The 26093-nt window shown below is 37.1% G+C and overlaps 1 protein-coding gene across 1 annotated transcript; it reads right to left on the reverse strand.

Moving 5' to 3' along the window:
* Window positions 1–275: 275 nt before the first annotated feature.
* Window positions 276–24224, reverse strand: LOC124102268 (myosin-2). The gene is made up of 38 exons (XM_046458496.2): window positions 24009–24224; window positions 23766–23909; window positions 22151–22307; window positions 20918–20945; window positions 20720–20834; window positions 20529–20621; window positions 19934–19997; window positions 19710–19808; window positions 18575–18678; window positions 17917–18055; window positions 17458–17576; window positions 17219–17368; window positions 15879–16049; window positions 15481–15790; window positions 14792–14865; window positions 13782–13869; window positions 13576–13693; window positions 12342–12465; window positions 12117–12253; window positions 10494–10749; window positions 8671–8913; window positions 8414–8590; window positions 8184–8329; window positions 8010–8100; window positions 7531–7920; window positions 6786–6912; window positions 5988–6106; window positions 5665–5861; window positions 4794–4977; window positions 4555–4720; window positions 4329–4453; window positions 3869–4177; window positions 3479–3682; window positions 2824–2949; window positions 2561–2731; window positions 2374–2478; window positions 2163–2258; window positions 276–547 (listed from the first exon to the last, which is right to left on the reverse strand). The coding sequence occupies exons 1-38, from the start codon at window positions 24210–24212 to the stop codon at window positions 395–397; spliced, it is 5823 nt and encodes a 1940-aa protein (XP_046314452.1). The 5' UTR covers window positions 24213–24224; the 3' UTR covers window positions 276–394.
* Window positions 24225–26093: the final 1869 nt, after the last annotated feature.

Below are 26093 nucleotides of genomic sequence, written 5' to 3' on the forward strand. Positions count from 1 at the left end.
GTGCCATTCTTTGCGTAGACCTGAAAAATTAGAGGAAGCAGGAACTTTCTAGGATTTTACTATACCCCAAATATCAGGAAAGGTTAGAAAGAAAAATTATATCCAGATTTCTGTTCACCAGAACTGGCTTCTCTGATAAGTGACAGCTTCATAGTTTTCAAGTATTATCATAGTGGCAGGTTAAATGTGATTGCTCAAGAGGCTTGAGATTATTTAAACTTTCACATCATTTTAGGAGAGAAAACAAACAAAGCCTAAGGATATGGTTTGCAAAATATTCTGTACTTTTTATTTCCTTCACAATAGGGTAGAATAGACAAAATTACAGAGGAAAATGACCAAAGACTTCACATTTTGTGCCTCTCTTCAGTCATTCCATTGCATCCGGACTTGATCACTCTTCACTTATAATTTTTGTATGAACTTCCCGACTCTTTACCCGCAATTTGTTGACCTGAGACTCTGCAATGTCAGCCCTTTCCTCTGCTTCCTCCAATTCATGCTGGATCTTGCGGAATTTAGATAGATTTGTGTTGGATTGTTCCTCCTGAGAATAAAAATGGAATTGTAAGAAGCCCATACTGCACATCTTTCTAGACTAAAGACTTAAGGGATGAAAGGATTTGGCATCTATAGATAAGCAGAATCTTACCATCTCCAAGATTTTGCTTATCATTGAAATTAATATTGTGATTTAACTGGGGCTTGGTGCCTCATAAATAATCACAAACTTAATTTTTAAACCAAAGCATATTAAAAGATGTGTACCACAAATAGAACAATAAAAAATGTTAAGATCAGAGGAGAAGGAAAGAATATTAAAGTCAAAGTTGTTAATACTTGATGTTAGATGATGACTGTTCCCTAAAATTAAGTATTCTTTATCATATTAAGGATGAATTTAATAATAGTTTTTAAAATTGAAATAAATGATGTATTTTACTATGAATGTTTTGGCACAATACATTCACTTTTTTCTTCCTGCTTTGGATGTAAAAATTGTACTGACAGACTCCCTATTTATAAAGTAATCCTTACATTGTAGGAACTAAGCCTATTTAAATACCAATAGAAATTTTCTTTAATAAAGTAAGGGTCTTACAACTTAGTAATTTACCCATGCTACAACTACACTCATGAATAAAATGGCCTGTATTTTCTTCCCCCTGTTCTCTCTTGGACAGGTTCTGGTATGAGGGTTATGCAGGCTTCTTAACATGAATTAGAAAGCTCTCTGTCTTTTCCCATGATCTTGAACAGCTTACATAGCTGGGGGATTATCTGTCCCTTGAAATTTTGAAAGACCTGTCCGGTCCTGGGTCCATTTTCAGAAGTAATTCTGAAATAACTTATCCAGCCAAATTGGTAATGTATATTCTCCTAGAAAAATCATAAATTTCCTCAGGATTTCAATTTTTTTGGTAGGTTTACATAGTAATTACACCAAAATTTTTTTATGTCCATGGTTTATTTCTTTTCTTATTTATAATGTTGTGAGTTTATATTTTCTCTCACTTTCCCCTTGATTAAACTACTCAAAAGTATATCAATTCCCCAAAGTTATTAGATATAACTAAAATAGTCAAATTAGAAAATATTACACTCTAGTTAATCAATTTATCAATTTCTACCTTTTTTAATAGTGCTTCTTATTTCCATTGTTTTGTTATTCATAATTTCTGGATTACACTGTCCACTTATTAATTTATTTTTATTTTTAACTCATAATGAAAGCACATACAATGAAGTAACTTTCAGTCAATAGCTTTGACTTCATTATGTAGGTTTGTAAAAGTAGCATCTTCCTTGTAGTTTTATTTATAATTAATTATTCAGTAATTATGATTTTTATTTTAAATTTATCCAAAGAAATATAAAGGAAAGTTTCTTCTTTAGCATTTAAATATAGGGATTTTTGTTTATATTTTCTCATCACTTGGCAATTTTAGCAGACAATGACCAGAGATTATGGCCTGTGTTATTTCTGCTTTTAAATTTTTGTTTCTTTGTTAAGTGAAAGTTAACTTTTAAAACCAAGCTTTTGATATTACAAATGATAAGAAATAAAACTACAAAAATGAACAGGATAATGAATGTAAATACCTATTAGCTTTTCTTAACCCAAGGACTTCATTCTTCCCTTCTACTTTAAAGATACTTACAGCCTCTTCTGCTTGTCTCTTGTAAGATTTCACTTTTGCCTGAAGTTTATCTACCAAATCCTGAAGCCTGAGAATATTTTTCCGATCTTCTTCCGTCTGAAAGATCATAAAAACCATAGGACCTTATTTCTAAAGCGCTATTGTATCATTGTATATGAGCATTTCACATTGATTTGGAAGAATGCTTAGGTGATAAAAGTTAATGCTGTACCTGGTAAGTGAGTTCCTTCACTCGCCTCTCATGTTTGCGCAGACCTTTGACAGCTTCAACATTACGCTTTTGCTCGCTCTCAACCTCCCCTTCCAGCTCACGCACCTGCAAATAGGTAGGCTCTTAGAAAGAACTTTAATCAAATCAGGCACTGGAAGCAGAAGGAAATAGATATTGGGAGACCCACCCTGGCCTCCAGCTTCTGGATCTGCTTCTTGCCACCCTTCAATGCCAGCTGCTCAGCCTCATCCAGACGGAGCTGCAGGTCCTTCACTGTCTGCTCCATGTTCTTCTTCATCCGCTCCAGGTGGGCGCTGGTGTCCTGCTCCTTCTTCAGCTCCTCAGCCATCATGGCAGCCTTGTTGGCAAATAAACCAAAAAAAATCAAGAAAACTATTGCTGTAGGCAGTCGTACTGCTAAATTAATGGAGAACTATGCCTGCTACTCACATCAGTTATGGCCTTCTTGGCCTTCTCTTCTGCATTGCGGGCTTCCTGGATGATGTCCTCCATCTCTCCTTGCATTTGGGAAATATCTGTTTCCAGCTTCTTCTTGGTGTTGATCAGGCTAGTGTTCTATTTTAAAATAACATATACATCTTCTTATTATGCTATTAAAGTACCATTTTTTGAAAAAAAAATTAGGTTAAAAAATACAAGAAATGCTTTCAGTATTAAGGAATCTTGTTATGTAGTGCAAATAAATAAAATAGAAATGTTATAGAATATTGAACATCTTCAAGAACATACTTCATAAGCAGACGAAATAGCTGTATAATATTAAAATTATCATTTGCCAGTGAAACCATTCACAGGGATAAAATAATAATGTTCACAAGATTCAATTTCTGCACAATAAAATGTCAATATTAATAAGAAGAGTCAGTAAAACTTAAAAAATAATAGACAATGAGTTAGCCTTAGATTATTATAGGAAGTGAGTCAATAATATTTGTTTAACATAAAATAGTGGAAGTTTTCTCAATAATACAGTAAAAAAAATGATGAAAGTATAAAACCTGGCCGTCATATAAAAAATTCAGGCCTGTATATTCTGGGCATGTAAACATCAACCAACAGGGGAGTTCTTTGTTCTAAATCCCACCTGGGTGTGGAGGAGCTGGACACGCTCACTGGCATCCAGGAGCTCCTGTTCTGCGATTTTCCTGCTCCTCTCGGTCTGCTCCAGTGTGGCCCGCAGCTCCTCAATCTCAGCCTGAAGCAGGTTGGCTCTGCGCTCAACCATGGCCAGCTGTTCCTTCAGGTCCTCCTGGCCCCGGAGAGCATCATCCAGGTGCAGCTGGGTATCCTGTGCAATGAGAGATCATTGAGATATCATGTTCTCAGGCTGCAGTCATTCCAATTGTCCTGGAATCATCTTTTTGTTTTTTGGCAGCGCTGGGGATTGAACCCAGGGTCTGTGCATGCAAGACAAGCACTCTACCAACTGAGCTATATCCCCAGCCCCCCGGGTCCATCTTTTGAAGCCATTTACCTTGAGTATGCCTTGAGTGTTCCTATAGTTCCTCAGGGCCTCAGCAGCCATGCGGTTGGCATGGTTCAGCTGGATTTCCATTTCATTGAGGTCTCCCTCCATCTTCTTCTTGATCCTGATGGCATCATTCCTGCTCCTGATCTCAGCATCCAGTGTGCTCTGCATTGACTCCACGATTCTAATGTGGTTTCTCTTCAGCTGGTCAATTTCCTCATCCTTCTCAGCAATTTTCCTGTCAATTTCAGACTTGACTTGGTTCAGTTCAAGCTGGATGCGCAGGATTTTCCCCTCTTCATGTTCAAGAGATGCCTTAAAGACCACAAAAGATGACATTAGCAAGAAGCATTTTGAAGTTTTTCTGCAAGGCATTAATTTTATTCTGTCTATCTTTTTACAACCTACAAAGATGTATTTAATTTTTTCTGATTTGTTTGTGTATAAGATACAATTCAATCTGTACCTCAGCTTCTTCTAAAGCAGCCTGAAGTTCACACTTCTCTTGCTCTACTTGTTTCTTTATTTTCTCCAGTTCATGGATACGTTTTCCTCCCTCTGCAATCTGCTCCGTGAGGTCAGAAATCTCCTCTGTTGTTTGGGTAACAGACAGGTAAGGACTTGGTCAAACACATGCATGAGAGAGAGATTCCTCCAAGTCATGAATATTATTGAAAGTGAAAGGGACTCACGCTGCAAGTTTTTGTTCTCTCGCTTCAGGGTTTCTAGCTGATCCAAGGATTCCTCATAGGCATTCTTCATCTTGAACAGCTCAGTACCAAGGGAGCGGGCCTCCTTCTGGGATGCTTCCAGCTCAGCATGTGTTTCCTCATATTTCTGCTTCCATTCAGCCAGGATCTGAAAAATCCAGAGTGGTTACCTGCTGTATAGGGCAGAAAAAAGTGAGAGCAGTGAATGCTACAGACATCACCTTATCAAAGTTCCTTTGCTTCTTGTCTAGGGCTGCACAGGCAGCATTGGTCCTCTCCACATCAAGCATGAGGTCCTCAACCTCATTCTGCAGCCTCTGCTTTGTCTTCTCCAAGGATGCACATTTGGCATTCACAGCTTCCACGTGTTCCTCAGCAGCCTGTAACCTCTGAGCCAGCTTCTTCCTGAAAAATTATATAAAATTTTAGGGAGAAATAAACATAATAACAATCACAAATTGTTAGCATACTGAAGCATATTGGAAACTTCACACTAACGTGATCTATTAGTTCAATCAACAAACATCAGCAAGCTTTTTTTATAAACCAGTCATTGAGACAACAATGAATAAGACAAAAATGTTCCCTGCCATAAAGCTTACAAACTAGTGGGAGAGATAAACAATAAGCAAGTCAGAAAAATCCATGACCACACTTTCAGATATAAGTATGACAAAGAGAAGTAAAGTAGGGTACATTATGGGCAACTACTTCAGGTATTCAGGAAAGGCCTCCCTTGGGAGATAACATCTGAGTCAAGTCACAACATCTGAAAGAAGTCACAATGAGCTAGAGGGAGACCAGTATGGAATGTATTCTAAACAGAGGGAACTGCACAAAACCCTAAAGCAGCGATGAGCTTGGTGTGCTTGGCATATGGCTTAAGCTCTGTAATTAGTAATCATTTGCCATTTTTGATTTCTTAACTGGATTTTAGTCTTGTGCAGTAGGGACTACTGTTTGCTATATTCATGAATCATTCTCAGGACTTGGTAGTGACTGGCAAATAGAAACTAGTTAATTAAGCATTGTCAAACTAATTCACTGACTGTGCCAAGTTTTCAGCACATTCTTTCAGTGCTGTGCACATACTTAGCCTCCTCCAGCTCCTCTGTGCGCTGGATGGCATCGGTCTCATACTTGGTCCTCCACTGGGCAACCTCACTGTTGGCCTTGGACAGCGCCCTCTGCAGCTCCGCCTTGGATTCTTGCTCCTCCTCATACTGCTCCCGCAGCAGGTCACAGTCATGGCGGGAGGACTGCAGGGCGTGGGCCAGGGCATTCTTGGCCTGTGGAGATAGTTATGCCTTCATTTTATTGGATGTTTAATTGTTTAATTTTTAAGTTTCAATTCAAAACCGTCTAAAAGTTGGTATAACTGTATCTGTTTATGGTCAACTCAGAATAATTGTTACCTTTACTTCTTCTTCAAGCTGCCTCTTTAATTCCTCAATCTGTTGAGTAAATGCTTGTTTTCCCCTTGATAACTGAGACACCAGAGCTTCTTTTTCATCAAGCTGGCGTGAAAATTCACCTAGACAAAGAAATAGCACATTGTTTTTTAAATGAAGAAAATATTCTGCAAACCCATGTTAAAAATAAATTTTATCCTTATCCCCCCAAAATGAATACTCAGATTATTGAATTCTATATTGGCATCTTCATAGTCAACGCTAAATTTGGGTATTTATGGTGGAACTTCCATATCAATCCATATGAATAAATATAGCTCAAATTTTTTGTCCTCTCCATAACTAATTATTTTAGCCTTTTATATGTTGCAAAACCTTTTGAAGGCTGTCAAAAAGGGAGATAAAATGTCCAATTCTACATAGTTCCACTTCCATAGACTTTTGAGAGATAGGCCTATCCATTACCCTAGTCGTTAATTTAATGTTGATACAAACTTTTTTTAAAAAATGTGTCTTGACAAAGAAGTCCTGAACCCATGCTGGAATGACCTCTATTCCAACATCCCCTTTGTGAAAAATAAATATTCAAGGCCTTTCTGGAGCAGAGCTTAGTTTAGTTATATGAAAATATTTATTCCAGAGTTGTCCCCAAATGACCTTGCACTTAGATGAAGAGTCTGAGCCTTTCAATGAATCACACATGATCTCAGTTGCTTTTATTAGACTGCCACCAAATCATTTGTTCTTAACCATATCATCATCACCACCACTCTTAGGCACCAAACAAGAGGGGAGGTTTACCAGATTCAGTCTGCAGGCGTCCCCTCTGGGTTGTCAGGTCATTGATGAGCCGCTGCTGCTCTTCTTCTTTGGATTTCAGTTCACTCACTTGGTCCTCTAGAGTGCGGCACATTTTCTCTAGGTTTCCCTACAGGATAAAAAGCGAAAGAAGGAAGTGGAGACCCTTCAAGATAGTGATCTTTGCAGCAGCTAAGAATTCTCCCCAAATGAAATATCTAATAATTGTTTTGATTCATAAGTCAAATTATCTAATATGCACTGTGATATAGAAGAATTTGTTTATTTTTATTTTACAAAAGCTAGTCATGAAGCTATGTGCAGTATTAATATAAAAGTTAAATAGTAGGTTTCAATTTTAAGATTCCACAAGAATTATATGGTACATACTCTAAAGGCATATTAAAAACTACTGCATTGCCTTTGTATACACTGAAACCTTGCTATTGGATAATTGAAAACATGGGAGAGTTGTACTCTCAAGTTGGGGGACTGAAGAACACAAATGACCTATTTTCCAAAGCTAGCACTGTTATTATAAATGGGGTGATACTCTGCTGTGCTTTGGTTTTCTGTTTATTTATATGTTAAATGAAAATAATTAAAAAGGCTTTATTTATTTTATGCTTACCTTCCTGGATAACTGCAAATAATAAATGACTTAATGTGTATAATGTGTCCTTTTTGAACTATGATGTGTCCATATGGGTTAGTGTCATTAATGTCAGTTTTCCCATATCTGTTGTACCTTAGCTTTAGAGATGGTCTCTACATTACTAGCAAGGTCATCAATCTCCATCTTCATCTCACTCTTCTCTTTCTCCAGCTTCTGCTTGACCCGCTGCAGGTTGTCAATCTGTTCCCCAAGTTCAGCCACACTGTCTGCATGCTTCTTCCTCAGGGTGGCAGCTGTGGCTTCATGTTGCAGGGTGGCCTCCTCCAGGTCCCTGCGCATTTTCTGGAATTCAGCCTCCCGCTTCTTGTTCATCTCAATCTGGGCTGAAGTGGCTCCTCCAGCTTCTTCCAGCCGCTCACTGATCTCCTCCAGTTCCCGAGAGAGGTCAGAGCGCTGCTTCTCTGCTTTGGCCCTGGAAGCCCGCTCTGCCTCAATTTCCTCCTCCAGCTCCTCAATGCGAGCCTGGAAATGGTGGAAAATACAAACTCAGTTTCTTGTGCCAGTCATTTATTTTTCTTGTTGAATTAAAGTGATGGAGATCATGTACTTACCTGTAACTCCTTGATCTTCTTCTGCAATTGAATACCAAGTGCCTGTTCATCTTCAATCTTGCTTTGCAGATTGCTCATTTCAAACTCTTTCCTTTTGGAAAAGCAGCAAATGGCAATAATTTAGTTCATACCCAGCAGTGGAAGCAAATTCCTGAGCTATTCTTTCATACTTACTTTTTGAGCTTTTCATCAAGTTGCTGTTTCTCATTTTCAATGTCCATTATAGACTCTTGGGCCAACTTCAAGTCACCTTCAAGTTTCCTCTTAGCCCTTTCTAGGTCCATACGAAGTTTCTTTTCTTGCTCCAAGGACCCTTCAAGCTAAATATAAATTATGTTGAGTAGGAACTAGGAATTCCCAGTTTCCTTTAGAAGAAATAATTTCCTTGATAATGCTGGACTTACATCATCCACTTGCTGTTCAAGCTTAATTTTAGCTTTGGTCAGGGTGTTGACTTTGTCCTCCTCTGCCTGCAGGTCATCCAGGGTCTGCTGGTGGGCCTCTTGGAGGGCCTTCTTCTCCTTGGTCAGCTTAGCAATGGTTTCATCCAGGCCTGCCATCTCTTCTGTGAGGTTTTTCACCTATAGGGGTTAAGAAAGAGGTGACCTCTGCTACTGACTGAGAAGAACCTGGATACAGTACAACAGAGTATGTTTCATACCTTGTTCTCTGTGGCATGCTTCTCCTTTTCAACCTTGGCCAGTGTCAGCTCAAGGTCATCAATGTCTTTCTTCAGTTCTGAGCATTCATCTTCCAGTTTCCTCTTCTTGGCAGTCAGCTCAGCGTTGATCTCTTCCTCATCCTCAGCTCTCTCGGTCACCTCTTTGATCTTGGCCTCAAGCTGGATTTTGGTTTTGATCAGCTGGTCACATCTTTCCTCTGCATCAGCCAACCCTTCAGCTTCCTTGAAATTACAATTGAGAAGAAAGAATAAATACTTTACACTGATAAAAGTATAAATGTTTACAGTTTTTTTTCTTGGATTTCCTGTATTCACTTGTTTATGTCTTCACAGATTTTGTTTCATGACCACTTACTAAAGAGCAGTACATTTTCATATGTAGAAAAACCAAAAAGTATTGGTAGTTGACCTGTTCCTTTAGAAGAGTATATTCCACAATAGATTAGAAAACCTCTCTCTCAAAGGCTACCGTTAATGTAGAAAGCAATTAATGACATCAGAGAACAGAGAAGTTGGGCCAAGTTTGGCTTAATATAAGAATTGGTATTTGAGTTAAGTCTTGAGAGATGGATAGTATTTGGGTTTGCAGAAATCAACTTATTAGGAAGAAAATCATGGTGGGGGATGGGGAAGCATTCCTGCCAGAAAATTTCCACCTGCAACTGCTATTGAAATACATTTCTTTGTAGTACTGAAAGATGACCCTGGTTATGATGCTTTAAATTCAAGTTGAGGCAAAAAGTAATCAAAAAATTCCTGGCAACCCACTGTTTCCAATTAATGGGAACAGAGCAGGCAGAAAATGAGAGAAACATGAAATTTGTATTCACCAGTGATCCTCCATATCAACTTTTGAATACACAGAAGAATATATTCTCTGTATAGCTATGTAGTGAATGTAGTGGTGTAGAACAGATTCTGAGTAAATCTTTGGGGAGAACAGAAAAAAATTTGGAATAGATTTGAAGGGGGTAGAGGCAATAAAGAAAAAACAATGCAAGGGGAGGCTCTTTTTTCCTACTGTAATCTTGAAGGAGTTATTATACTGCCCAAACTTGACAGCAGAGACTAATCTTACCAGAAAAAAATATATGATTTTGTGATGAGTAAATTATACCAGACCAATTCAATTCTTTCTAAATGAAAAACAGTCCTATAAATTACATTTCCAAGTTGATGGAAGCAGTTCTAAAATGATTGGCCCAAGAGCGAGCAGTGAGTAGCTTGGACAGAATAGGAGAGAATTGTAAGTAGGCAGAGCAATTTAGATACTGATGAAGCAATCTAGGTGTGGATGTAATAGGGTACTGACTATGGCGATAGATTGTAAAGAGTGGATAAGAATTTTTTATATCAATAATTAACAATAATTCAATAAAATTTGGTGTTGAATGCTGCCATTTTCCAGCTGTCAATATTGTAATTTAAGACTCATGGACATTAAAAAAGTGTTCAAAGAAGCTTCAGGAAAAAAATCTCCCTCTGTGATGTCCTCCCCTTAATATTTTATCTGGGATTACTTCATTTTAAAATCACTTTCAAGGACTTTCTTCAAAAGGAAAAGACATAAATCCTGGAGTTTAATAAAATTGTAGAATGAAAGATGATGGACATTTCTACCTAATTGTTGTGGTGCTGTATGGAAGGGATTCAACAGGCAATGAAGGGATACATGGAGGGCTTCAACTTTCTCTCTCCAATGCTTGTCTGCTCTGCTGACTATCCAGCCCATTGCCCATAATGGTCAGAGTTCTAGCACCTGCATTCTGATTAGCAATACCCAACATGCTACCCCAACTTACAGACTGAACTTGGAGCTGCAAGTCATTTTTTTCTTTTAGCAGTGACACCATCTTTTCTTCTAATTCCTTCCTTTTTGCCTCTGACTTGGCAAGTTCATCTTTGGTTTTCTGGAATTCTTCCTTCATGGTGGCCATCTCCTTCTCAGTTTCTGCACTCTTTAGCAGAGGTTTGATCTTAAAGAACAGTTTCATCCAGGGCCAGTGCTTGACATTCATGAAGGCTCGTATGTTGTATTGGATACAGAAGATGGACTCCCTAAAATTCAATGGCTGCAAATTAGGTATTGTGTGGATGATGAAATGAGATGAAATTTAGGCAGCAAGAGTTGGAGGTTCTGTCCCCACTCTAATCCTCACCTTCTTTGAAATGCACAGATTAAGCAAGTGATATTTTGGGGGTGATAGTTGAGGATTTGCCATTCCTCTACTCATTCCTCTACCTCATTGCTTCTCAAACTTCGGAATGAATAAAAATGACCTGACGGGATTGATAAAACACTGATTCCTGAACTCCACCTCCAAAGAGTCAGATTCAGAGGATTTGGGGTGGGACCTGAAATTGTGCACTTTTAACAGGTTAACAAGGGATGGTGATAATGCAAATCAAGGACTACACTTTGAGAAGTACTGCTGTGCCTCAGTGCCTCTCAAACATTCTTACTAAAATACCATAAGGGAAGCAGGAGGTGAACATGACCTTTAAAGATTGTGGGGTATCTGATTAAAGATGCTAGAATTTATTTGACAATCTCTAGTATTATATTTTAATGTGGTGTGAATTTTGCATTAACTCTATAATATCACATTTGCTTTAATTTAGGTTATTTGAATAAATTATTTACCCTCATATATAGACAATTATTTACATATGTGTGTGTGTGTGTGTGCATTTAGGACCCAAATTTATTATTTTTAGTAAAATAGAATGCCACAGAAGTTTAAGCATAATTTCAAATAGTAAAAATAAAATTTGTTTTATGTAAATTGTTTATATATTTACACATATGTGTGGATATACATAGAATGGCAATGTAAAATGCATATATCACTATAGGTCCTGGTCATGTATATCCTGCAGCCTGAGAAGCCTAGCACTATAGTCTTTGAATTCTGTCCCTTCAACAAATTAGATCACCAGGAAGCCATATCCCTTGATGACATTGTATTAATTTACTACAACAAGTCTTTCATAGACAAATGCCCTTAATATTTTAAATCATGATAGTTCAATAATAGAAATGATCAGATGGAGGAAGGATAATACAGGATTATATCCTGTATAAAACCATTCTTGAAAATGCTATACATTTCAATGTCCTCTCTTTAATCATCTGCCTAATAAATCATATTAGAACCAAGTGCTACAGTAAAAAATTGTCTCTGCTTTCTCACTGATGTATTTTCTCTTGTTAGATGAAAACTATGAACACTTCATGCTTCTCAGTTTTTTACCCAAACACTCAGAATATATTTCATGGTGATGATCCTTTAAGTTTTCCTTCATTTCTCTATGGGACTCTTACCATTCCTTCAGTGTCCTCAGCACAGTTGAGTCTTAACTGTAAGTCACCTCAAGGGTGTTTTTGAGGATGAAAGACATGAATAAACAGTACATTTTCATACCGTCTCTCCACCATCTTCTGGTACTCCACTCTTGCCAAGAACCCTCTGCACATGGCCTGGGTGCGGGTAATCAGTTGGGCCAGCTTGTCATCTCGCATCTCCTCTAGGAGCCCCAGAAGACCAGCTTTGAAAAAGACCTGTGTGGGGGCAGTGTTCCAGATTAGAAATGTTGCATAAAATTCAAAAGAACAGGAATAGTATCAGATTGGATTTAGAGAATGTTACCTTAGTGTGACCAAATTTATACTGGGTGTGGTCAATGTCAATGGACGCAAGGAGCTTCTCAGAAGCCTTCTTGCTGTCGATATACTGTCCTTCAGGGATAGCACTTGCGTTTAGTACCTTATATCTGTAAAGCAAATGCAGTTTAAAAAAATAAAATAATGCTTGGTTTACTAATAAAACAAATAATATCTAAATATTAAGTGATTTATTTAAAAATAAAAGTTCTTAAAAATATTATTCTTTGTTCAAAGAGGGATGACATTGCTTACATGGATGGTCAACCTATTGGCTATCAAGTTGTACTCCATTTTACCATCTCTTAAAGAGTTGCAATTTTCTTTTCTGCCTCATCAGACCCTGTTCTCAGAAAAGAACTTTATAATCTTGTTCACATTAAGCTATAGATGACCTATAAAATATAACGTTATCCCTGCTTGATGAATTTGCTGTTTAAAATCCCGAGTCCAAGAGTGCTTTTTATTGAAAAATCTGGTAGAAGATACTTCAGGTATGGAGAACTGCCCTAAACACTTAAAATCAAACTTAGGGGTGCATCGAGTCTTGAGCACTGAAGCTCTCTGTCCAACTCCACCAGGCCTAGACTTAGGAGACCTGCTCCCTGCAGTTGCCACCCAAGCTTATTCTTGGATTTACAAGACAGGCTTATCTAGGAAGGAGAAAAAGGATCTAAGGAATTGTGACATGTCCCCTCTGTTTCTGCAAAACACTTGGAAGCTTATGTATGAGAGAAAAATGAAGATAGATACAATTAAAGGAAGCAACAGAACAGGAATTATTTGAAGTTGTACATGCATGGGAGAGTTACCAACTCAGCCACTTATTAAATGTCTGGCTTTGGGCAAATAACTTATCTCTCTAAACCTCAGGTTATTCATCTATAAAATGAAGTCATGTTAGTGCCTACCTATACTATATTTTTATAATGATTAAATTAGATAATCCAAACATACTAAGTATTCAAAAAGATAGTTCTCAAAACTAAATTGAAATTAATGCACACACATCTGTAAACTAGTTGGGAGCTTGGTAAATTCAATGAAAATTCTACACAGTGGTTAAAATATAATATACCTATTAAATACCTTAAAGGTATTTTTGAGGTGTACACGTTTTTCTTTTTTGGCTAATTAAAATTTTTTCACTAAATTGTTCTGCTTGTACTAAATTTATTTGTATAAAACTTCAAGATATGCCATAATTAGGACAGTCTGACCTCTGCTTGAAATCTGCATAAAGGATTCTGCTTGGGAATCCTTTCCTACAGATGCGGATGCCTTCCAGCACACCATTACACCTCAGCTGGTGCAGGACAAGTTCATGCTCCATGGCACCTAAAAAATACATATATATTTCACTGCAGAGTTCTGAATAAGGGGGTGTGGCAATCATGTCTTCTTCTTTCATTCTAGAACTTCTTACCTGGAGTTTTAGTTTCATTGGGAATGATACACCTTACAAAATGAGGGTGGGTGCTCCTGAGGTTGGTCATCAGTTTGTTCAAATTCTCCTGTAAAACCAGGAAAAATCCTGTCATCTCAGACTGTGGACATGGTAATGAACAGTTGGCAGTGTTTATAAAGCCAGTCTTTATGGCTGGGTTAAATGACCTGAATGGACTGTTTTCATTTAAAGGAATAACTCAAATGTTTCTCCTGAGATTAGTTTCTTCCTCAGTACATTTTTCTGAATTTAGGTTGGCAGGAGTTACTCACAGCAACCAAATGTGCTTCTTTTCAGTTTATACCAGCACTGTCCTTCTTTCTACCTACATTCTTGGCCACCCACAGACACTTACAAGGCCACTGCTACCCATACTAGATGATCACACTCTCTTCTACTAAACTCTATAGTTCTTCAAAACAAAAATGCAAGCCTGCACACAATTGAACTTTTTCTCATAAATACAGCTCCCTCTTTCCAGCTCTGTAAAATTTTAGGACATAAGATTATCTATAAGTAAGCATATCTACCAGTTATAATTGAGAATTAATTTAAGAGCAAGGACACCATGTGAGCTTTGTTGTAGGTTATCTGCTAGATGTCATTAGTCTTGCCAATGTCTGTTAGTCTCTCTGTGTACATGTCATTGTTCCTTGTCAGACTCACTAGATTATGAGCATTAAGTTTTATGAAATTTCCTATCACATATTCTTCACTATTTGACTTAGCATGAAAGGTGAGATAACCATTTCTGAGTAATTTAAATCCTTTTTCTCCAAATTTAAATCAATAGAAGTCATTAGCTAATGTCAGTTCTTTCCTAATGTCTCTTGAAAAGAAGATCTTATGTTTCTGAAAACGAATTTATGGGCTAGGGGTTTAGCTCAGTGTCTAGCACATGCAAGGCCCTGCATTCATTCCCTAGTACCAGAAAAAAAATTCCCAAAGTAACTGGGAAATGTAATTTCCCAGAACAATTTCTTCCTTACCCTGAAAAGGGCAGACACAGTCTGGAAAGAGGAGCCCTTCTTCTTGCCACCTTTCTTGGCAGCTCCACTTGCCTCTGGAGAAAAAGAAGTATCATTTCAATGTGGTTCTGAATCAACAGGGCTATCCTTGCCAATTTGCAGATGTCTGTGCTTTTCTGTGTTCATCAAATGGAGCATTTCCTCACTCTCTTGGTGCCTCTGTTTGAATTGTATTTTTAACTAAGTTTGCATCCACTTTTCTGTGATTCATTCTTCATTGGGAAATAATGTGAAGGCCATTCCCTTTATCATATAGAAATGGACACCCCGATATTTGGACATTTAGGATATACTAACTTCAGAAATCATCAATAAAGCAAGTATAGAGAGGCAGAAGTTGGTAACTACATTATCTTAAATATCTCCAGATATTCAGTGTAGTGGAAGAAGCAGAAGCAATCATAGAAGCTGAGGCTTTTCATTGGTTGAGAGTATGATAGTTCCTCCTCTCTCACTCTTTGCAAGTAGGACCCCTATTTCTAGTGACTCGAGCCACACATGTATAATTATAGACCAGCCTGCCTACTCAATGCTTAGGGGAATAATGGGTTTGGCCAGCAAACATTCTGCCAGGACTATGAGTTTTCCAGCCTCAATCTAACATCACATTTTGTAATATCTACAGAAAATGTTAGACTTTTGGGCATTACCTGCTTCAGCAGTTTGAGCCCCAGAGAAGAGGAAAGCTAGAGTTTTCAATGAAGACTTCTGGTACAGTCCAACCACAGTCTCATTCAGGGGGTCCTTGTTCTTGTCCAGCCAGCCAGTGATGTTGTAGTCCACAGTACCAGCATAATGGATCAGGGAGAAGTGAGCCTCAGCCTTGCCTTTGACCACCTTAGGCTTCTGGAAGTTGGCAGACTTTCCAAGATGCTGCTCATACAGCTTGTTCTTGAAGGAGGTGTCTGTTGCCTTGGGAAACATGCACTCTTCTTCCAGGATGGAGAAGATGCCCATAGGCTGAATTTAAGACGAGGTAAAAGGCATGTGGGTAAATGTGAAAAGCAGATACATGGGCAGTAGAGACCAAGTAGACAGAGGAGGTTACCTTCTCAATGAGCTCAATGCAGGCAGCCAGGTCCATCCCAAAGTCAATGAAGGTCCACTCGATGCCTTCCTTCTTGTACTCCTCCTGCTCCAGCACGAACATGTGGTGGTTGAAGAACTGTTGCAGTTTCTCATTGGTGAAGTTTATGCACAGCTGCTCCAGGCTGTTGAACTAAATAAATAGATGTGTTTACTTCTCTCTTAAAAAATTGAGCATTTAAAAAAATACAGTATTTTTAAATTTAAAACTTTTTGTCCAGTAGCCTTTAGATGACAGATGTGAAAATCACTGGACCAAAGAGATTACTTTGAAATAAAAAGTAAAATGTATGGAAGGTTTGAAGATGTGTGGAATCTACTATTTCTCCTACTACCATTTTATAGAAAATCCTATTAGTATTATTTTCCCCTGCATTTGCTAAAGTTTACTCAGGTGTTTTATTGAGTTCCTACTTAATCATCCCATATTTATTCCCATTATCTTCTACATCTTTTAGAGGGCTCCTAGTTTTCAGTGGACTTATGAGCCAACTTGCAACCCCTGAGAAATTATCTAGGAGTCTACATTATGAGGAATTCACTTTGGTCAGCACTTCAAGTGAGCAATAATTACCACTTCTATTCTTTAATATGAAATGAAAAAAAATCATAATACCAAAATCACGTGCAGTATGAGAACATACACTTATATTTTAAAACTCCACCAAAATGTTAACATTAACATTAACTAGATATAAAGTCCAATTATGTGGAATATTTTCCCTTGATTTTTTTATATTTTATGTAATGTCCAAATCTTACTTTAATAATTAGGAAGAAGATAAACTTCTTAAAAACTATAAGCAGGAAAAATGTATCTCATGATCAAATATGAACTTTTATTTCATGATATCACATTAATGAGCATTAAAAGCTAATTTCATTTATGAATACTGAATCTAAATTATAAAATTTTTCTCAGCTTTTATTATCTGTTTAAGTATTTCCAAATGATTCCTCCACTATATTTTCAGAGCATACTTAATCACAAGGTTTACTTTGATATTTTCACATTAGCTTCATTTTGTTTTGTGGGATTTTTAGAATCCTCCTCCCTCCACAACACCAGATTAATTCATGACTCCCTTTGGATCACTTAGCAATTCAGGTCGTCATTAAGCATTTTGTTTCTCATAGAAGTGGAATTGCCACTACAATAAATGATTTGTAGCTGCCAAATAAATCTAAGTCTTAATATAACTGACAGTTGTAAGAAAAGGTCATGATATTCATAAAATCTTTCTTGTTACTATTCCCATGTCCTACTATAAAAATCTCTTCACCAGCCAGCTACATACTCACATCAAAAATCTCAAAGCCAGCAATGTCCAAGACCCCAATGAAGTACTGTCTGGGTTGCTTGGTGTCCAGTTGCTGGTTGATGCGGGCGACCATCCACAGGAACATTTTCTCATACACTGCTTTGGCCAGAGCACCCACTGCGTTGGTCACCTTGAAAGACAAAGACAGAGCTCTCAAAGTTATGTAAGAGCTATAAAAATGTTCTTTGTCCTGGTGATGAATTTGAATTATGTACCTACCTGCTCTACAGTCTGGCCTTTGGTAACATACTCATTGCCGACCTTGACCCTGGGGTTGCAGAGGGCTTTGAGCAGATCAGCAGAATTCAGACCCTGGAGATAGGCTGCCTTGTCAGCAACTAAAAGGAAAACAAGGTAGAACAATTTTATTATGGCCCAAAGATACCCACTTCCTTAAATTTTTTAAGCTACGTGTGTTTTGTACAGTTTTTTATGTATCACTTTTTGAACTTTCTTGTCCATTTTTTCATTAAGTTAAAGACGTTGGTAATGGGTAGTTTGCCCTAAAGAAATTTGGAAATGATAGAAACTATCTAATGCCCATGTTTCACACAATATATTATTTTGGTATAAATTAACACTCAATTCTTAAAAGTGAATTTGTCTTCTCTAGGAAAACTCACAGGAAACAGGTTAAAAATGTGAGTCAAACAAATATGACATCAACTCAGCTGATACCTTCAGTGCCATCTGGCTCAGCTTGCTCTTCACGCTGCTTTTGCTTGAATTTCATGTTCCCATAATGCATCACACCCCCCGTGAGCTTATAAATAGATACCTTTTCTTCATTAGTGAAGCCCAAAATATCAATAGCACTCTGTCAAATAATCAATAATGTAACTGTTAGGTTATAGTCCACACACTTGCTATTTATAGTTCACATTCCCACTCCTGACTTATTGGTCAAACTGAAACTACCAGTATGAATAGGGGGCAAGAAATTCCTTAGATTGGGCATAAAAGGTTTGGTCAACCAAAAACCAGCACAGAGCAATCTAATTTTAGGTGTGTATCATCTGAGGGTTCAAAAAGTAAACTTAGGGAACAAGGATAGTAAATTTAAGGCCCTTGTTATTTTGAGAGGTGGTTTGGTCCATAGAAAATAGATATAAAAATAGTTAAATTGCTTAAATCCCAAAATAATAAATTTTTAGACTATTAAGGTAAATTAAAATGTTGTAGAGGCAGATCTTAACATTTTCATAGACTCCAGGAGGCATGCATATGCTCCTAACACTTCAGTCTTTGCTATTTCCATGGGATACTAAATATTTATCTAAATGGACCATTGCTCTGACCCAATGTAGTAATTCCAGTTTTTGTGTGTTCTACTTACATCTGTGGCCATCAGCTCTTCCTGGTCATCAATGCTGGCTACACTGATTTCCCCTTGACTGACAAATGGGTAATCATATGGGTTTGTGGTAATCAGAAGCATTTCTAAATACATAGAAAAGAGCAAAGATAAGCATAATAATCTTCTTCATCAAAGCAAGAGATTTCTAGACAAATTCTAAGATCACTTTATGATGCTTGGTTAAAAGATGCTTGATGGGCAGTGAAGGGACTCTTAAAGGATATTTAACACCATCTCAAATCCCTTAAAGTTGTTGTCAGGGTATCTCCTATCATTCCCTATTTTTAAACACCATTATAATCCAAAAATCATTACATATGAAAAAAGTTGTATCTATAAGTAGTAATAACAGTGTTGACTATTTACAATTTAATTTTGAAAACAACCTAAATATCATTAAAAGGTATGATATGATTAAGTAAATTATGCTTATTTCTAGAGTGGAACACTATGCAACCATTAAAAGTAATAATGTGAATCTATATTTATTGACATAGAGAAAACCATGATAGGTTCAGCAAAAAATTACAAAAGGGAATGTAACTATTATTTCAGTTATGTAAGTTGTATGTGTGTATCCATGTTATGATTTATGTATTGAAAATGACTAGAATAATATTTTAGTACTATAGTGATAGAAATTGGAAGTGTTATTTCAGTTTTCCTTTTTCTTTCTTATGAGTTCTTTTAGTGAGCACATACACATTTTAACAAAGTTACAAGCTATTTATGCCATGCTGAGAATCCAACCCAGGTCCTTGCATATAGTAGGGAAGCATTCTACCATGGAGTTATACCCTTAGCCTGCAAAGTTCTTTTAAAAATTAAATAACAAGTTGGGTGGAGTGGCACATGCTTTTTATCCAGCTAGCTACTCAGGATACTGAGGCAAAAGAACCACAAATCTGAGGCCAGCCTGGGTAAATTGGTGAGATCCTATCTCAAAATAAAAACATAAAAAGGGCTGGGGATGTAGCTCAGTGGCAGAATGTTCTGGGTTCAATCCTAGTATCACAAAAATTAAAATAAAGTATGTATAAATTCAACAAAATTCAGACATAAATTCAGAGGTAATATTATAGGAATTTTGAAAAGGAAATATGATATTTCTTACCAATTAGTTCTGGTTTCTTGTTTGATGTGATCTGATAAAAAATATGGTAACTTCTTTCAGCCTTAAGCTGAAAGGTAACTCTAGACTTCTCTAACAGATCTAGAAGAAAACAAACAATACACGGGTAAAGTATAAAAATTCCTGTGATTTACAAATTTGATTTTTGGTTAATTTTATAGCTCATGAGGAACAGAAATTATTTTCGAGGATATTTGAGCACTTACATGTTTCAATATCAGCTGAAGCCAGTTTTCCTGTAGTGCCAAAGTGGATTCTGATGAATTTACCCTTGAAAGGAAAACTAATATTATTCCTTTATTTTTCAATAATATCAAATCTTTGCAAACTCCAAAACACTTGAGATGGTAAGGCTTTAATACTAAATCAATTTAGAGACGATTTGTGTCTAGAACTAAAAAAAAAAAAAAACAAAAAACAAAAAAAACCCTCCTATTTTGTAAGTGAAAGAATTTTCTTTTATTTTAAAATTTGTACATTTGATACATATGCTAGGTGATACGTTAGTTTGATTTCATACTGTATAAATATATTAAAACATCATTGTCTGCCTCATAAAGGTAATCAATTATCATCAATTGAAAATAAATGAAAAATTTAATTGTGAATAATAATATAATGACAGATAAGAATGAACTCAGAAAAGGGCACATATCTTTTAAGACAGGATTTTTGATCCATGTTCAGAAGAAAAAAGTCAGTGTAATATAATGTTAATAAAAGATTCAAAGAATGTATTCACAAGCATCCCATCAATTTTGACCTGTGAACAGAGCCAATCATAGCGTCCAAGAGACTTACAAAGCGAGAGGAGTTGTCATTCCTCACGGTCTTGGCATTGCCAAAGGCCTCCAGTAGGGGGTTGGCACTGATGATTTGATCTTCCAGAGTCCCCTGCAAAGGAGAGCGCAGTCCTCACATCTGAGGCTTAGGAATTTCTTACCTGAGAACCCTAACAGAGCCTGGATTCTGATCCTGACAATCAGACCCACCTGCATTTTGCCAGAGGTTGCCTCCTCCTTCTTCTTCTCCCCAGTAACTGCAATTGTTGCAAAGTACTGGATGACACGTTTCGTGTTCACAGTCTTCCCTGCACCAGATTCTCCACTGTCAAATCACAACAAAATCAAATGAGGTCCCAAAGCTAGCAGCTATCACATTCATGAAAAGAAAGCATAAAATCTACTTACGTGATCAGGATTGACTGATTCTCCCGGTCTACAAAAGAGAAAATGTGGACATTTAGTACTGTTTTCTTATACATTTGTAAATGACAAAATAAAATGGAATTAACTTAATATTTTTAAACCTGGGTTTTGCAATCCTTTGGGCTTTGTGGGTACTGGGTCTACCATCTTTCTAGTACCTCTCTTTTCTACTCTCTCCCCTGCTTTTGCACACATGCACCCATTTAAAATTAACACTGCCACTTTTATCTGTCTTATGTTCAAGTCTTTCAAGAAATATTTCATTTGAGGAGAAGATTCTGGGATGAAAGAAAATGTTTGAAAGCCAGAGTATAATTGATAATCACATGGCTCTATTTTCCTGAAACGTCAGACTTTCTTTTTAGTACTCTACCATTAAATAAATAACAAAAGCGGACTTGACATTATGATTTGAGTATTGATGACAACTTTAGTTAGTTACATATTTTTTGTGGATGAAAGAAGTAATGAAAAATGGATGTTGGAGATATTTTTAGCATGTGGAAAAGTAAGAAAAATAGTAAAAGGAGGTTGCTGTGAAAGTACTCATGGGTTTAGTCATATTTTTCAGGGGAGGATAAAAGTTTGTTTCGATGTTTTATTCTAACAAGGAATTCTTCAAGCTCTTTCCAGAGGAGTTCTGGTACTTACAATAAGTCTATCTAAGACAATATTGTAAAAAACAGATTAACATAACTGTCTTAATACCTTATATACTTTAAAATTTTAGGACTGTTCAAATTGGCACCGGGGAAAGAGAAATAGCATTTGTGGCATGTTTAATTTATGTTCATTGGTCACAATTTATGTTATTGAGAATAAAACCCTAGAGGCAAGGTTTACTCTCCTGTTTTTTGGCTTAGGATAAGTGGAGATCCAAAGTTTGTATGTGTGATTCTGTGTCTGAATGTGCATGTGTGTACATGTACACAGATATGTTTGTATTTTTGTTCAAATTTATTTGAATTTCTGAGTCATTCAAAAGTAAATTATTTAATCATGGACAACCTTTACTGAAGTTTAAACATTTAAGAAATCATTAGCCATTATATAATATCTCATAAATATACCTGTATCACCTCGAGGGGATAGTTTTGAAGTATGTTGAAATTGGTTTGGTTATAGAATCTCTCTCTCTCCCTCTCTCCCCCACCCTCTCCTCTATGGTTCTACTCTAGAAATACTATGTACACACAAAACATCTGACCAACTCACCAGTCAGCATGAACTGATAGGCGTTGTCAGAGATGGAGAAGATGTGGGGTGGGGCCTCCTGGCGCTTTTTGCCTCTGTAGGCAGCCACCACCTCAGGGTTATACACTGGCAGCCACTTGTAGGGGTTGACAGTGACACAGAAGAGTCCTGAGTAGGTCTTTGCAAGGAAAGAAAGAATTACTACCCAAAGGCCTTTTCTGTTATTTGCTCAGTTCCATATTAATTGGGTTTTAACAAAAAGGAGGAATTAAAGTGAATGTTCTACATTTCTTTAAGGCATCAACATGAAAACTAGTTGGTGGATTCAGCAATGTGATAGCAACATCCTTGAGGGAAGGGACCATAATTCAGAATTCTTATTTCTCCCCTCAGAAATTGTCACAGTGCTTTTTTACGTGGCAGGAACTGTAAAAACATGTTTGTCTATTTGCTTGTTTTTAAATGTGTTCTATGAGACATTTGTACTCTTTTAAAGAAAGTCATATACTTCCTTTGCAGAATTAAGATAATTCAAATTTATAACAACATAAATTTAGATATTAGCTAAATGTTTAACAATGAGGAAGTGATTAGGTGAACTGTAGTAAATCCTAAGGCAACATAAAACATGTTTTTGTTTTTTATTTTTTTAACCTTTAAAAAAGGTAAACGTGACAGTATATAACAACACTGGGAATATATTTTTCAAACTATTTTAAATTATAAAGAAACAAGAAAAAATGATGTAAATATATTATGATTACAACCGAGTAATTTTAAAACATTTGACAACTAGTCCAGAACAGAACAACCAGTTAAAACAGAGTTGACCACAAACACCAGATACGCCTGTATAGGTGTCGCCCAGCTAAATATCAGCACTGGTTAAAAAAAGTATGAATGTAACATAATATATTGAATTTAAAATATTTATTGGAAAGTGAATTATGTTCCAGGTCCCTGCCAGGCAGTAGAAATAAAACATAAATGAGATTGTGTCCCTTGAGGAATTCCCAGTCAACGCAGGAGACAGTGATATAATGAATGATGCAGGAAAAACATGGCCAATATGATTGCAGGGACCGAAACAATGGGACACACCACCAGACTCTGCCTGGGGAAGTTGGAAAGGTTTCACAGAAGAGGTGGCATTCCAAATAGAAGGAACCAGAACACATAGATGCAAATTACTGTTATTTGGGCAGAGTGAAAATGAGTGAAATTTGTCCCTAAAAATCATTTTTAAGTGATAAAATATAAGTTTATATTTTCCCTCCTTGGAATGATTCTGCAACTGGAATGTGGAGAGGGGGGTGGGGAAGATGTAGGCAGATAGTTGAGATATAATCAGTAACTGCTCAAATATTTAATTATAGATCTGTGGTCAATCTAGTCAACAAAGATAATGTCCTTCCTTGGCTTTGAATGAAAAGATGTGCTGGTGTTTGCATTGTGCCTTACTAAAGTGTAATATTCATTATATAGTTCATTATAATAGTATAAACACTTAATTAGTTATGCTAATAGTGAAAATGAAAATATGTCACTACTTGGGACTCTTTATGCTGCAGTGGAGGCCATGGGCTGATAAGGTACGCAGTGATGGTAATAAAGACCCCTGGTAGGGGACACTCACATAGATCATCCAGGCTGCGTAACGCTCTTTGAGGTTATACAGCACAGCAGGCTCATGCAGGTGGGTCATCATGGCCATGTCCTCTATCTTGTCGTATTTGGGAGGGTTCATGGGAAAAACCTGATCTTCCTTCACTGTCAGAGTCTAGTAAATAAGAAGGATAACCATTAACATCAATGGAGTGACCAAACCCTCCCTCCCCAAATTCAATGAAATATGGCAGGCTCCTGGGTCTCTACTCACCGCCCCTGCCTCAGTTTTTACTGTCACTTTCCCAGCTTCTCGGCTCTGAATTGTTCCTTTGACAAAGGATTCCTTGGGCTCTGCCACAAACACTGAGGTCTTGGCATCAAAGGGCCTGTTCTGGGCCTCAATGCGCTCCTTTTCAGACTTTCGGAGGAAAGGAGCAGCCTCCCCAAAAACAGCCATTTCTGAGTCTGAACTCATGGCTGCTGATCTCAGAGGTCCTAAAGGGATAAAACATTTCACACTGTAGACTCTGAAGGGCTCTTATACCAGTAGATATTCATATTGGTTGTATTCCACGGGCCCACTTGGAATTTCCACTAGGCAGTTCTACTGTACACCAGCGAGTTATTGAAACAAACGTAATCACCAAAACTGAAATGCATCAAAGATCTCTATGCATGCAATACTGTATTTAGAGCTTGACATCCATTATCTTCTTTCATACTCCAAGGCTCACATTCCAATCAAGAAACTGGGTTATTGTCTCAAAACTGCTGCTAAGTTGCTTGTGTCCTTGGATAAGTCACTTGATCTCATTGTCTTTAGGGATTATAATATCTCTTTCTTAATTCACAGCCCATGAGATATCATGATGATACTTTGAAAAAACAAGTTACTACTGAACAAGTAGTAATTTGAAATAGCTTAGGCTACCATTGACATATAAAATGTCAATTTACTATAATGTCACTAAAAATGCCACGTCTAACCATACAAAGAAAACTTTATTTTTTTCCTTTAGATGTATAGATAAACTTGCTCAAAGTGGATTTGGGGGGATTATAGTTTTATTTACCTTTGTTTTCCATTTTAGTGGAGTCTTAATAGAGTCACTCTAACAAAATTTCCTTGCATAGCAAATCCAGTCAATCAGTTTAACCCAGTTAAACTAGTTAATGATAAAACCGAAAGCACTGCTCTCCTTGCTGTTATGAATTTCCTTCTAAAGAATGCAGGCCTTAGTTGCTTTAGACTGTGCTGTCTGCAGGTTGCCAGTGGCATCAGTAGAATGCTTGGTTTGGCAAAGAATGCCACTACAGTCATTGCATGATCAAATTACTTGAAATCATTTTAATCTGCTATTCCAGTCTCTCTCTTTAGAAATGCAGAGTGTAGTAATGGGGCCGCTTAATGCCTTTATTACTGAAAACTAAAATTCTACAGTTTTTTTTTTTTCATTTTATATAGCACTCAGCATTGCACAGAGTAACTTTTTATAAGGGCTTTAAAGAAGTTTAAAGGAGCATCTTCCTGAATACTTTTTTTCTTATTTCTTGGGCATCATGATTACTGAATGAATGCTAGTAGCAGGATACATTTTAATCAAATCTGAGCATTTTAGCAAGGGAATTTGAGTGCTGTGTTCTTCTTCTTCAGAGGTAAAATAATCTTCTATTATAAATGATTCTCTAGCTCAAATGTCACCTCACCAGTACCTGAGTCATAAACAAGAGTTTGAAAGCCCTCCTTCTCTCTCCCTCTCCATCCCTTTACTGTTGCTGGAAGGTATTTACTGAGGTAAGCATTTCCTCAAAAGGTTGCTAAGTGACACAAACCCATCCAAGAGCCTTTTGCATTCACCTCTAAGAAATGGTTAGTCCAAATCTTACCTTATTAGCAAGTGAGAAGATGTAACCGAAAGTAAGGCAGTTCTGTAAAATAAAAAGGAAAAACACTTAGTTAATCAAAGAGGGATGGGGGTCCTATTTGAATTGCTTGCTATTATAAGCAGAAAGCAACAGAATTCATAAGTGTAAAAGGCCAAGTAGCAAGGCAGCAGCACCAGAACCAGCAGCCAAAGCTCAGGCGATGTGGTCAGTGTCCCCAGTGTCCCTCTTGAAAGTCCTGCTCCCACTTACCTTGGAGCTTTTTAAAGCAGGACGAGTCAGCTTCATTCCGAGGGCTCTTTTATATGGATAGTTATGGAAACAATGCAGCTGCCTCTTCTTTCTTAAGTCAAAAGGAATTGTTTGGCAAAAACCCTCTTGGCAATCTGGCGTCCCTGCATAATTCTCATTCATATTAAGAATGGTTGGATATAATTAGAAATATTTTTCTTATTGAGTATGTGGATAAATC

The sequence above is a fragment of the Marmota monax genome, unplaced genomic scaffold (genome assembly GCF_021218885.2).
Source record: "Marmota monax isolate L192 unplaced genomic scaffold, Marmota_monax_Labrador192_F-V1.1 WCK01_AAM20220418_F8-fsc01140, whole genome shotgun sequence".
NCBI classification, from domain to species: Eukaryota; Metazoa; Chordata; class Mammalia; order Rodentia; family Sciuridae; genus Marmota; species Marmota monax.